We start from the raw sequence: 15170 nt of genomic DNA on the forward strand, positions 1-15170 counted from the left end.
GGCAGCAGGATGTCATTGCTATAACGGAGACCTGGCTAAAGGAGGGACAAAGCTGGCAGCTTAATATCCCAGTTTATAGAATCTTCAGACACAATAGAGTAGGAGATAAAGAAGGAGGGAGGGGTAGCACTAATGGTTAAAGAATCAATTCCAGTTGTGAGAAGGGATGATATACTAAATGGGTCAACAAACGAGGCTTTATGGATTGAACTTAGAAATAAAAAAGGGGCAGTCACACTACTGGGAGTATACTACAGACCCCCAAATAGTGAAAGGGAGATAGAAGAACAAATATGTAGGCAAATTTCTGCTTGTAAGAACAAGAGGGCAATAATAGTAGGAGACTTCAACTATCCTAATATCAACTGGGATTCAAACAATATAAGGGGCACTGAGGGAGAAAAATTCATGCAGTATGTCCAGGAAAATGTTTTCAACCAATTAGTGACAAACCCAACGAGAGGAGATGCAATCCTAGACCTAGCCTTGGGGAGTGAAGAATGGCAAGTGGGTGAAGTGACAGTTGGTGACCATATCAGGGACAGTGATCACAATTCAGTTAGATTTAGCATTACCATGGAAAAGGACAGAGATAAGACAGGAGTAAAAGTCTTGAACTGGGGGAAGGCAAATTTTGCAGAAATGAGAAGGGACTTGGCTGAGGTGGACTGGACAGCACTGCTGGAGGATGAAACAGTGGAAAATCAGTGGGAAGCACTAAAAAGCGAGATCCTAATTGTACAAAGTAGACATGTCCCCTACAAAAATAAGAGTGGTACTGCCAAATCTAGACCCCCCTGATTGTCTAGAGGAATACAGGGGAAGATCAAACAGAAAAAGAAAACGTACAATAGGCACAAAGAACTAAGCACTGTAGATAGCCTAGACGAATATAGGAAATGCAGGAACGAAGTAAAAAAGGAAATAAGGAAATCAAAGAGAGGACATGAAAAAAGGTTAGCAAGTAAAGTTAAAGATAACCCAAAGATGTTTTACCAATACATTAATGCTATAAGGTTAGTTAAGGAAAAAGTGGGACCTATCAGGGATGAAGATGGAAACTTGTGTGTAGATGCAGAGGCTGTGGGAAGGGTTTTGAATGAATATTTTGTCTCCGTGTTTACAAAGGAAAGGGAGGATGTAGATATAGTAGTCCAGGAGGAACACTGCGAGATATTGGACGGGATAGTCATAAAGAGAGATGAAGTACTCGAAGGGTTGAAATCCTTTAAGTTGATCAGTCACCAGGGCCAGATGGATTGTTTCCGAGGCTGCTGAAGGGAGTCAAGGAAGAGATAGCAGATGCTCTCAGGGTGATTTTCCAATCTTCACTAGATACAGGGGAGGTACCGGAGGACTGGAGAAATGCAAAGATAGTTCCATTGTTTAAAAAGGGATCAAAGGAAATGCCAAACAATTATAGGCCAGTTAGTCTTACATCGGTGGTGAGCAAATTAGTAGAATCAATCCTGAGAGATAGGGTTAACTGTCATGTGGAAAGGCATGGACTAGTCAGGGATGGTCAGCATGGATTTGTTAAAGGAAGGTCTTGCCTCACAAATTTGATTGAATTCTTTGAGGAAGTGACAAGAAGGGTTGATGAAGGTAGTGCAGTGGATGTTGTGTACATAGATTTTAGCAAGGCGTTTGACAAGGTCCCACATGGCAGATTGGTCAGGAAAGTAAAAGCCCATGGGATTCAGGGTAATGTGGCAAACTGGATAAAAGGTTGGCTTTGTAGCAGGAAACAAAGGGTAATGGTCAATGGATGCCCTTGCGAATGGAAAGCTGTCTCAAGTGGTGTTCCACAGGGCTCGGTGTTGGGACCCTTGCTGTTTGTGTTATATATTAACGATTTGGACGTGAACGTGGGGGGCACGATTGGGAAATTTGCAGATGACACAAAGATTGGCCGAGTAGTGGATAGTGTAGAGGATAGCCATAATCTCCAAAACGATATAGATGGGTTGGTGGAGTAGGTGGTAAAGCGGCAGATGGATTTTAACATAGAGAAATGTGAGGTCATACATTTAGGAAGGTCGAACAGTTACAGGGATTACACAATAAATGGGAATATACTAAGAGGGGTAGATGAAGTGAGAGATCTTGGCGTACAAGTACACAGGTCCCTGAAGGCAGCAGTTCAAGTAGACAAGGTTGTAAAGAAGGCATATGGAATGCTCTCCTTCACTGGTAGAGGTATAGAATATAAAAGTAAGGATATAATGTTGGAATTGTGTAAAGCACTGGCGAGGCCACAACTGGAGTATTGTGTGCAGTTCTGGTCACCACATTACAGGAAGGACGTAATAGCCCTGGAGAGAGTGTAGAGGAGGCTTACAAGAACATTGCCAGGATTAGAAAAGTGTAGCTACGAGGAGAGATTGGATAGGTTGGGGTTATTTTCCTTAGAACAAAGAAGGCTGGGAGGTGACTTGATTGAGATGTACAAAATTATGAGGGGAATAGATAGAGTGGACAGGATAAAATTGTTTCCCTTGGTGGAGAATTCTAGAACCAGGGGACATAGATTCAAGATAACTGGCAGAAGGTGTAGGGGGGACGTGAGGAAGAACTTTTTTACGAAGAGGGTAGTGTCTGGAATTCGCTGCCTAAGTTGGTGGTAGAGGCAGAAACCGTAAACACTTTTAAAAAGTACCTGGATCTGCATTTAAATGCTGTAAGCTGCAGGGCTATGGGCCAGGTGCAGGAAGGTGGGATTAGAAAGGGTACCTAGGTGTCCTTGGGCTGGCATGGACAAGATGGGTCGAATGGCCTCCTTCTGTGCTGTAACTTTTCTATGGTCCTGTGAAGCACCTTGTGACATTTTACTGTTATAGGTTATATTAATGCAACTTGTTGTTTTTAGGACAATGTAAGAATGAACCATCAGGGACAAGTTTTCTGTCTTTGGAGCAGGAGATTGAATGAGTTATTACTGAAGTCAGGAAAATAAACTGCTTTTTGGAGACTTTGTTGTCTTGGTTGACTTCTCAATAAAACCTAACAAAGTATTATACAGATAAGGAAAGAATGTCAATTCTCAAATGGGGTCTAAATTACTTATGCACACCCTGGCCCAATTATCCTCTAGCTTTGTTTGCTTCCTCTAAAGAGTGCATTTGGTTTCATCCCAATTGAAATGCCAGATCAACAGTACAAATCTTAAATCTGTACTCACTGCTTTTCTACAAAAACATTACTTCCTGTTGTCAAGTTTTAATCATACTATTGTGTCAACATTTCCATTATGGGAAGATGAGAAAAATTTATTTTACACAGCAAGTTATGATCTGTTCTGCAGTGCCTGATGGTGGTGGATGCAAATTTAATAATAAATTTCAAAACAGAATACTTGAAGGGGAAAAATTCCAGGGAAAGGGCAGAGGAATGGGACTAATTGGTTCTTTGAAAGAGCTAACCAGCAGAGACATTAAGGGCCAAATGGACACCTTAGTGCTGCATAATTCTATGATTATAAATTCCTTTGATCACGTTTAGAATGGAAACTGAAATGCAACCAAAAATACTGGAAATAATCAGTAGATCAGGGAGCATCTATGGAGAGAGAAACAGAGTTAATGTTTCAGGTCGGTGATTTTTCTCAGAACTAAAAAAAGTAAGTTTTTTTAAGCAAATACAAAGAGAGGGTAAAGGGAGAAAGGAGGAAAGTAAAAAATGGTAGATCGATAATAAGGAAAGCAGGAGAGATTTTTGCTATTCGTTCATGGGGTACGAGCATCGCTAGCAAGGCCAGCATTTATTGCCCATCCCAAATTGCCCTTGAGAAGGTGGCAGCGGTGAGCTGCCTTCTGGAACCACTGCAGTTCACCTGATACAGATACTGCCACAGTGATGTCAGGCAGGGAGTTCTAGGATTGTGAGCCAGCAACAGTGAAGGAGCGGCGATATAAGTTCCAAGTCATGATGTTGTGTGACTTCGAGGGGAACATGCATCTGCTGCCCTTGTCCTTCTCGGTGCTAGAGATCACGGGTTTGGAAGGTGCTGTTGAATGAGCCTTGGTGAGTTGCTGCAGTGCATCTTGTAGGTGGCACACATTGTTGTCATTGTGTGCAGGTGGTTGAAGGACTGAATGTTTAAGGTGGTGGGTGGGTGCCTACCAAGTGGGCTTCTTCGTCCTGGATTGTGTTGAGCTTCTTGAGTGTTGTTGGAGCCACACTCGCCCAGGCATATTTCCACCACACACCTGATTTGTAGATGGTGGACAGGCCATAAAGAGTCAGGAAGTGAGTTACTCATGACAGAACTCCTAGTTCTCTGATGCTGTTGTAGCCACTGTATTTGTATGGATGGTCCATTTCAATTTCTGGTCAATGGTAACCCCCACTATGTTGATGGTGGGGTATTCAGTGACGATAATGCCATTGAATGTCAAGGGGAGATGGTTAGATACACTCTTGTTGAAGATGGTGACTGCTGGCACTTGTGTGGCATGAATTACTTGCCACTTATCAGCCCAAGCCTGAACGTTATCTAGGTTTTGCTGCATGCGGTATGGACTGCTTCAATATCTGAAGAGTTGTGAATGGTACTGAACACTGTACAATCATCAGCAAACATGCCCATTTCTGACCTTATGCTGGAGGGAAGGTCGTTGATGAAGCAGCTGAAGATGTTTGGGCCTAGGACACTGTCTGAGAAACTCCTGCAGCAATGTCCTGGTGCTGAAATGAATGTTCTCCCATAGCCACAGTCATCTTCCTTTGTGTTAGGTATGACTCCAAATAGTGGCAAGTTTCCCCCCTATTTCCCATTGACTTCAATTTTGCTAATGCTCCTAATGTCACACTCGGTCAAATGCTGCCTTGATGTCAAGGGCAGTCACTCTCACCTACCTTCCCAGATGTTAGTATGGATGACGTTGCATGGTCAACTTGTCAGGATTGGTCTATGCCATTTCTCGTACTTAATTTGATGCCAAGTGGTTCTTCTGTTTCTCTATTCCAATTCTACTTCTCAGTTTGATACAAGTGAGTTGTTTGCTAGGCCTTTTCAGAGATCAATTAAGAGTCAATCACATTACTGTGGAGGATTTCCCCCCAACTTACCTTTTCTGATGCTTCTTTTACATTCCTGGGCTTAAGGAACTGTATGGTGTTATGATCCCTGATGTTACCACTGGACAAGCCTGATCTCAGGGTGGAATCCAGCTTGATAGATCCTAACTTTAATTTTTTTGTTTAGAAATGTGGAGTGGCTATTGAACAAAGTCACAGGAGTCAGCTGATGAACTTTTAACAAAAGAATAAAGTTTATTAAACGAGAAAAGATGAACTATATTACATTACTCCTTCAGCCACAACTATACCTTTACAGATATATACAGGTTTGTAAGGGTAACACAAGTTACAAAAGCTATCTTATACTCTAATGTTTGCAGTAAGTACATACTCCATGCAAACCAATAGGCAACATGTAGTCAGACACACCACATTCTGGAACCAAGTGACAGATGCCACCCCAAACTGATGCTATGGATCTCTCATCAACTCCCCCCAGAAGCTTGTTACATTGTGAGCCAACCAGTCTCACTGAACTCCATCTTTCACATTTGCTTCAGAATTCGCTTTGGAATCTTCTCCCAAACTGATGCTTTCTCTCAGATGCCTTCCGCAAGGATTCCAGGGTTTTGAACTCTCCTTCCAATTTTCCTCTTCCTCGGGTCACCACATTTAGTCAAGCTTTCTTCCACACACTCTCTCTCACTAACTCAGCTGTCAACAGTACATCACTGCTTCACATGCCCATAGCAAAGAGTTACAGTCCTTCAGTTGTCTCTTTGGACCTTCTAACTTCTCACAAGTCGTCCTCACTTTAAATCTGCTTCCTGCAGCTTTTATCCCTTTAAATCTGAAGCTTGGAGCCTTTCCCTCTGCACCTCACTCTTAACTTCACTTAGAACCTTTTCCAGGTTCCTGTCCTTCCTTTGACTCGAAGGTCTTCTTGGGACTTTCACCTGTTCCACTCCTCTGGATTTGGAGACTTTATTCTTTAGCTTGGGACTTGCTATCTGTCCCTTAGCTCCAGTCTCTCTCTGGCAGCGACTTCCAACCAACTGAACTCAAACTGCTTTCTCTTTAGTTTTCCTGTATATGTGTGGGTAGGTCTCCCTCTCTGGACCCCTGTTGCTGGACAACAGAGATTTTTCTGCTCTTGTGGAGAAGTTAAAACAAACATGAGAGTTGTAAAACTCATTAGATATGCAGGAATCCAAACCGCTTCAGACCTGTCTCCCTCAAAAATGAAACTCAATCCTAGGTTTCACCTTTTAATGTGAAACTAAAACTCAATCTTTTCTTAAATACAAAAATACAAATCAAACTTAAACTTTAACGCTAAAACTCATTCTTAACACCCACAAATGCAACTTAAACTTTCTCTATTTCCTAACAATGGTCACTGAAGACTTCCTGAGCCAAGGTTTTTCTTCACATATTAATTCTGTTTCTTAGGTCTCCATACTCCCATCCTTCAACCAGACTGTAAAGGTCATTTGTAAAAGCATCTGCCGGTTCACCTGATTCCTGGACCCTTTTGTTGAATTTGGCCCTTTCCAGAATCCTATTGCTTCTCATGTTAAAATAGTTATTATCAGTTTTAAGACTTTGTAAAATTTCAGAGACCGCTAAAGCCCTATCTTGCAATAACATCATTTGCTACTGTTCCTATGGAGCAAAGTAATGTCCAATCCTGAAGCTGTTCGGAACCTCAAGAATCTTTTTCTCCTAAGTGCCCAGTATGATGTTTGATTTGGTCCTTCCATGTGACCAAACCCCTCAGGTAGCATAAATTTAGGATCCATGGCTTTTCTAAGCTTTTAGCTGGTTTACCCAAAGTTTTAAATTTTCCTTCCAGTATTTGAAGCTTTCCTCTGCTGATCAGCCTCTCACAGGTCACTGTCTCTCCCTGGGGGATTCTCAGCTAGGTTTGGTATTTATTTCTTGAATGCTTATTAAAAATGGCTTTGCTTTAAGTATTTCAATGCTTTAAGTATTTCAATAATCTCTTCAGTCCCTTCCACGTTTAATAATCTCAGACCTGGACTGCAGGGTTTTCTGTAACCCGCCCTTGCTGGGGATCCGGTTTTCCCAATGCTGCCTGCCCAATGTGCCAATAAAATTGATTTTTACCCTTTTTAATGATCGCTCACCAGTACCACAATCTTTGCTTAGTTCTCTGACTTGAGGCCTATGATTGCTGGATCGGGATTTTCTTCACAGACCACCACATGTTGTGGTGCAATCCTGAATGACTTAAAAAGTTGATTTTCTGAGTTTTCCTGCTACCACTTTGTCAATGGAACAGCTTTGGAATTCTTCAACTGTGTCTTAGAGTTCTGCAGTTTTGGCACCACTCTTAGGTCTGAAATTTTAATCTTCTTTAAAGTTGAATTTTCAGTGTTTTGGAGACTATCACTGTTACCACCATGTTGCATGTTGGTTTGTCTAGCTTCAGAATGATTCCTGAGACATTGGTATGTTTAAACAGAAACCGGTTTATTTTATACAACTGAATTATATACAGTTTTCCATGTCTAGATGTTACAATGCCTAAGCCATGAACATTCCCCCTTATTTCTCCTAGTCACGTGTTCTCTTACATTATCATTGTCGGAGGTGCTATATACACAGTCCCACACATGAACCCTTACAATCCCTAATACTACTATTATTGTAATTACACCATATGTCCATTGGCCTCAGCCTGTGCCACACACTAGTTTCCAACCAATTCAACTTCCCAAAGTACATTACAGGATGGACGTAATAGCTCTGGAGAGAGTGCAGAGGAGGTTTACAAGAATGTTGCCAGGGTTAGAAAAGTGTAGCTACGAGGAGAGATTGGATAGGTTGGGTTTATTTTCCTTAGCACAAAGAAGGCTGAGAGGTGACTTGATTGAGATGTACAAAATTATTGCGGGGAATAGATAGAGTGGACAGGATAAAATTGTTTCCCAGGGTGGAGAATTCTAGAACCAGGGGACATAGATTCAAGATAAGTGGCAGAAGGTGTAGGGGGGACATAAGGAAGAACTTTTTTACACAGAGGGTAGTGGGTGTCTGGAAATCACTGCCCAAGTTGGTGGTAGAAGCAGAAACTGTAAACTCTTTTAAAAAGTACCTGGATCTGCACCTTAAGTACTGTAACCTGCAGGGCTATGGGCCGGGTGCAGGAAGGTGGGATTAGAAAGGGCACCTGGGTGTCCTTGGGCTGGCATGGACAAGTTGGGCCGAATGGCCTCCTCCTCTGCTGTAACTTTTCTATGGTACAAAAGCAAAAGCCTGTGGATGTTGGAAATCTGAAATAAAAACAGAAAATGCTGGAAACATTCAGAAGGTCGGGCAGAATCTGTGGAGAGAGAAACAGAATTAATGTTGTCAGGTCAACAGCCTTTCATCAAAAAGGTCACAGATCTGCATTACAACAGTGAGTAGTACACTGCAAAAGTACTTCGTTAGCAGTAAAGCGCTTTGAGATGTCCAATGGTCATGAAAAGTGCTATATAAATGCAAGTCATTTTTTTGTAATTAATAAAATCAACATGTTACACATAAAGAAGAACAGAATATACGACCTTACATTGGGGACTGAATTATATTTGTGAGTTTATTCTCTAACCCTCCATCAGCAAAATCCTACACTCGGTTATGAAGTCCAAAGTGCATTCGACAAACATCTGCCTTCTGGAGAGCTCCATTTATACTGAGAAGTTGCTGTTATCAAAGAAATATGACCACTTAAACCTTCGACAGATCCTCTCTCGCTCCCAGGCTCCAGCCTCTCGGCAGAAGCAATCCTGAGAATACTTTCGATCCAGCTCCAGCGGTTCGTTACCATGGTAACCGTCCACCACCCCGCCGCGTGCTCCTCAGCGGCAGGAAAACTCACGCACACCGACCGCGCCTGCGCTTACCTACGCTATGACGACAAGACGCTCAAGCGCGCGGCGTGATTGCTCCGACGGAGGGTGCGCGCGCCGGCTGTAATTTTTAAAAAAAAAGCGAGGGCGCGCGCGCACGAGAGCGCCGTTACTCTCTGTTCCGCGCACGCGCGGGGCGGATGACGCGCTCGCCCGTCGATTGTGACGCGAGCACGCGCCGCCGGAGTGCTGGGTTCCCGTGGTGCAGCGCGCGCGGCTCCTCAGTTAGAGTCGGTGGAGTGAGTGTTCGCTGTGGGCTGCTTTGCTTGGACTGGCTCGGCCTCTCGGCTGCTTGTGGTGCCGGTTTCCTTCAGGCAGTGACAGACAGCTGGCGAAAGTGAGGCGCACACTGGACGCAGGGAGCAACCCGAGAGCGCAGCGGCGGAATATGACGGTTCCGAGCGGCCCTGCTGCAGCCGCCGCTCTTCGCAGCTACTTCCTCAGACTCTGCGCTTCTTGTTAGCGGGCCTCCCTCCTTCCCTGTCCCTTTCCTCTCCCTCTTCCCTCCCCACCTCCTCCTTAACCCCCCCACTCCCCTCCCCCGTCCCGTCCATCGCCGCGCCGCCGCCGCCACACTGCCGCCAAATGACACCCACCCCGCAGCAGATCAAGGACCAGCTGCTCCAGGCCATAGACAAGGATGCCAATGTAAGAACCAGGCCGTGTGCCTGCACGCAAGCCCCTGGCTCGGGCCCGTGGCGGTCCGGGGTCTGCCTGTGTGAGACTGTGTGTGTGTGTGTGTGTGTAGAAAAGAGTAAACGCGGCCTAGCGGGACAGGCTTTGACCCCAGGCCCGCGATGAGTGAGTGTGGAGCAGACTGGAGTGAGGCGGGTCGGAATGGGAATAGCCTGGGATCTTATTGCGCCTTGTTCAAGGCTCGGGGATTAACCTCCCAGCATGGAGTAGCAGCAGGATTCCTCTAAACCATGTCAGCTCTCAGCTTTCACAGGGCTTTACAGCACGCTCTGGTTGTTTCTAACTTATCACAAATCACACGCACAATGACTCGTTCCGAAAATATATAAAGTTTTAAACAACTGTTAATGCTTGTTATCTAAATCGTTGGGAAGTTTCCCCTATTAAAATGGTGACCAACTGTTGTACTCCTCACTGCCATCTTTTTTAAGTTAACTGTACATAGACCTTATGATATGGCATTGAACATATTTGACTGAAGCGTGAAGTTGATTTGTGATATTTAATATATTTAAATTATTAAATCAAAGTCACGAAATACACATTTCGTTAAAATTGGAAGATGAGCGGTGGTGTATCTTTCCTTTATGCAAATCCCTCCCCTATGGAAAGTGGAGCTGGAATTAATTCATGTTGGGGCTAAAGTGAGTTCGGGGGGATTGAATTTAACGTTTTCGTGTTGAAGTAATTGATTTAGGGTCAGAGAAGCACATACGGGAGAGCAGGTAAAAACGGGCAAACAGGAAGTGGCTACTGGAATGATGGGTAATTTGGAGCTCCCGAGTAACATCAGCACAGAATAAATCTGATAGGAAAGTACCGAATTTTAGGATAATTCTAGTTTAACTTGTAAAAAATGTTATCTTGTGTATCTTACTCGGTTCCATAAATCATAATTTCAGGTATTTCACGTGGTGAAGTTGCAGCTGTGTCGTGAAATAGAGGAATTCTGTTGCTTTATATTTGGTGAATGTTTTTTATGGCTGGTTTCAAATGTATTTCCTAGTTAATGCATAAAAAGCAATATTATATTCCTTTATGACCTATGCAGGCTCGCGATAACGGATAGCCTTCACCCAGAGAACTTGTTCAGAAAATGTTCACTAGCATCTTCATTTTTTGAAAAATAAATCTATGAATTTCAGAGTAATAGCATTTGCAGAGTAATAGTGTTAACGTCAGTGTTTGGTTCCAAAATCAATTTTCTTCCTGCTCATTATATAGGGGAAAGTAAAACGTAAGCAATAGTGCACGTCTTATGGCTAAGCAAAATTTGCAATTTATCTCTCCAACTCAGATTTGCTGAGCAAGGTTTTTTAATGTGACTTATTTTGTCTGGTATTGTGAAAGGGTTCTATGTCAAATAACTTCTCTCCAATTCTTCTACATTTTGCATCTATATACAGTTTGTGATCTGGTGCCAAAGAATGTTCTGAGGAAAATTATACAATCATAAAAGTTTACAGCGCAGAGGAGGCCATTTGTTCCTGTGCCACTCTCTGAAAGAGCAGTTGTGCTCAGTCCCCTATCTTTGCTTTTTACCTGTAACCATGCGAGTTCCTCATTATCAGTACCTGTACAAGTCCCTTTTAAAATAATTAATGGAATCAGTTTCCACATTTTCCACCTTTACAAGTGGAATGTTCCAGATTCTGACAACTGAAAGAAAGAAGGATTCCTCATTTCCTCTCTAGGCTTTTTTCCATTGATTTTGAATCTATAAACTCTAGTTATTGGCCCACTTGCCAGAGGGAATATATCTTCCCCATTTACTCTATCAAAAGCTCTAATCATCTTGAAACGTCCATTCTGTCACCTTTAAACAGTCTCTGTTCCAAGGAGAGCATTCTTAACTTTTCCACTGCCCCCTCATAACTGAAGGCCTTCATCCATCGTAACATTCTGGTAAATTTCCTCTGTACCCTTTTCCAGCACCTTTTCCTCTTTCTTGAAGTGTGTGGTGCCCAGAATTGTCCACAATACTCTAGCTCAGGCCTAACTAGTGATTTATAGTTGTAGCATGATCTCTTTGGTTTTATATCCTGTTCCTCTATTTATAAACCTAAGTAACCCATATGCTTTTTTATCCACCTTTATTGATTTGCCAAACTACCTTGTAAGAATTTGTGTACATGAACATCAAGGCTTTGCTGTTCGTCTACACTATTTAAAATTGTGCTATTTATAGTATTCTGTCTTTCTAAATTAGTCCTCTAGAAGTGCATCACTTCTCATTGAACTCCATTTGTCATGCTTCTACCCATTTCACCATCCTGTGTCACCCTCAATGCCATATCTATTCTCATCATGATCTAATACTTTGTTAAATTTCATATCATCTGTAAACTTTATAATGCTGCTATTTGTTTATAAAAATTGCAAAGCATAGTGTATCCATAATTGGTTCTTGGGGAAAACCACTGTAAACCACCTCCCAGTCTGAAAAACATCCATCCACTACCACCATCCTTTGCTTTCTGTCACTCAGCCGATTTTATATCCATACTATCACTTTCCCCTTAATTCCATGAGATTCCATCTTCTAAATAAACCTCCTATGTGGCACCTTGTCAATTGCCTTCTGAAAGTTCATAAATGCAACAGCTTTGATCAACACACTCCATCATACCAAAATTTTAACCAAGTTAGTCAGATATGATTTACCTTTACAAATCTATCCTGGCTTTCCTAGATTAACCTATGCTTTTCCAAATAAAAGTTTTTATCCATGATCATGTATCCTCCCCACCACCAATGTTCAGCTGACTGGCCTGCAGTTTGCTGGTTTATTCCCCTCCCCTTTTTTCAATAGCAGTAGTAAACATCTGCAACCTTCCATTCCTCTAGCACTATTCTTGTATCCAGTGAAGAATGAAATATTGTGAGCAATGCTGCTGCTATTTATGCCTTTGCTTCTTTTAACAACTTAGGGTGTATTTCATCTGGGCCAACTGACTTGTCAATTTTCAGTAGGTCTGCTTTGTCCCTTCTATAACTCCCCTCTCCTTTTTTTCGTGTAATTTTTCACATCATGCACTTCCTTTGTGAAGACAGATGCAAAACATCGTTTCAACCATAGTCATCTCTTCATCTCTGCGAAAATTTCTGTTCCCCAACCTTTACCCTGACAAACCACTTACACTTCGTATGAGCAATTTTAGGATTCAATTTAATGTTGCCTCCTGTCCTCTCTGGGCCTATTTTTACTTTTTTTCAATTCCCTCCTCTACTTTCCATAATCTCCCTGGATATTAGCTGAATCTTGCTGCTGACATTTGTCATAAGCCTCCTTTTCTGTTTTACTTTAACTTTTTAACTTCTTTATCTTTCGGAGCGCATTAGCTTTAGATGCTGTACCTTTACCCTTCAAAGAAATATTCCCAGTCTGTAACTGAATTATTTCATTTGCACCCCCCCCCCACCCCTGTTGCCCTGTTACTGCTTTACCAATCATTTGAAATGTGCCTTTTCCCAGTTGAGCATTCTTACCTTTGATAGTTTTGGTCTCTTTCCACAATTACTTTGTGGCCATGCTTAGCTGGGTAGTGTACTGTAACACACTCCACTTGCCCTGCTTCATTTCCCAGAACAAGATCCAAAATCCTTCATTCCTTGTTGAACTGGAGACATCATCGAGAAAATTTACCAGTGCATATGTTAGAAATTCCTCTTCCTTGACATCAGTGCTATGTTTTTCCCAGTCTATATTAGGGTAATTGAAGTCTCATAATATTGGTACTCTATTGTTATATGCTGTTGAAATTTGTCAACAAATTTGTGAATCTGTCGTCTCCTCAGTCTTATGCAAGGGGTAGCTTCTTTTCAAAGTGTTTTGTAGTCAGTGTTATCCCTGTTGGCTGAATTCAGCCCTGTCCCACCTTGGAATGTTTGTTTTTACCAATGTTGGAAAATTATTTCCTACCTACAAGTATCCTATTGATTGTAAATTTTAATGTTGTGGAAACAGACTCTAGATAAGTCGTCTTTTCCTATGTCTTAATATTTTTCTTGAATTTATTGAATTTCTTTAGACTTAGATGAAAATGCTAGTTTAAAAAATATTCTATCTTTCATCCTGACCATCGCTCATCTATATATTTGTTTATGGCTTCAAGTGTTCTTTTCCCTTTATCGCTTCCAATGTCTAGGCTGGAGGTTTTTAGCTAAATGGTGGCTAAAAATTCTAACCCGCCTAGGAACTGTCTGACATCATGACTATAATGCTAGAACTTTCAGAACTAGGTATGCTGGGCCAGATTTGACACAATCCACAAAAAGACTGGAAAGCATTCTGGTACTGACCAGGCCTGTGACTACAACCACAAGGGACGAGATGAGCTTCAAGCATTAAGGGCCAGTGGTGTTCCAAGGAGTAGTACCGATCAACAATACTGGCACAGGGACTATGTTGCTACATTATCTGGTCCTCAGAGATATGGATTGAAGTTGATTTCTTCAACATGATTTTTGATATACAAGGGGTGGAGGGTTATGCAGGTCAGGCAGGAAACCGGAGTTAAGGCCACAGTCAGATCAGTCATGATCTTACTGAATGGTGGAGCAGGCTTGATAGGCCAAATAGCCCCCTCCCACTCCTATTTCTTATGAACTTGTGATAGACCTCTACTCTCCTGTCTGACCAGCAGAATTTGATGCAAATGATACTGTTCTTTTTGTTTTGACTGCAGCATTGAGAGCCATACCAATGTCAAGCATTTAAAGAAATGTCGTCTTTTAGCACATAATACAAAAGCAAAATACTGTGGATGCCAGGAATCTGAAATAATAAAGTGCTGTAAATACTAAGCAAGTCTGGAAGAATCTGTGGAGAAAGAAACAGTTAACATGTCAAGTAGAATATGAATAATCTTAACTTCTGAACAGATTCCTCAGACTTGCTGAATATTCACAGCACTTTGTTTTTATTCTCTTTTTTGGTACCATTGGATTATTGCTGATTTTCACTGAAGAGATTGCTCCTTGATGGTCCATGGTGTGTATTTGCCAGTCTTCCTCCACTCCAGATGGATCATTGTCATGAACCTCTGACATTACGGATGTGGTTTTGGGGCACTAGCATCCGTTGGTATATTACATTGCAAAGCATCAGACGTGTATTTGGGTGCCATTTATTTAGATGAATTGTGTATTGGATTGGTGAGTGTACACCAATGATTGCACATAGCATAATAGTATCAGCTATTAAGGAAAGCACAAGGACTGCTAACTCCTGAGTGGTATGAAGTTATCACTTCTAGATTTGACACCATCGCGTCTTCCATCCAGGGTCTCATTGGTCGAACCAGTGGTTGTAATATGAAAAATCAGGACTTTCCTCCCCAACCTTCTCTACTGGGTGCCTGCTGAGGTGGCCGTAAGAATCATTTCACTTCCAAAAGGCAACTGAAATTACAATCTGCATAAGAAGAGTAGGAAAATTAGAATGATCTGCTAACTTTGCTGAACAAGTACCTGTGGCACATTAAGGCTGTTTCGACTCTGGGATGACAGAACAGTATGCATGCATCAGAT

At 42.1% G+C, this 15170-nt stretch overlaps 1 protein-coding gene across 1 annotated transcript in view; it reads left to right on the top strand.

The window, feature by feature from the left end:
- Positions 1–9145: 9145 nt before the first annotated feature.
- LOC144688718 (mediator of RNA polymerase II transcription subunit 26-like) overlaps positions 9146–15170 on the top strand; it is a 169311-nt gene continuing 163286 nt past the window's right edge. The window contains exon 1 of the mRNA XM_078555593.1: positions 9146–9590. Coding sequence (XP_078411719.1) covers positions 9528–9590 — 63 coding nt within the window. The 5' untranslated portion in view covers positions 9146–9527. The remainder of the gene's footprint in view (positions 9591–15170) is intronic.

Source organism: Cetorhinus maximus, chromosome 13, assembly GCF_964194155.1.
Source record: "Cetorhinus maximus chromosome 13, sCetMax3.hap1.1, whole genome shotgun sequence".
NCBI classification, from domain to species: domain Eukaryota; kingdom Metazoa; phylum Chordata; class Chondrichthyes; order Lamniformes; family Cetorhinidae; genus Cetorhinus; species Cetorhinus maximus.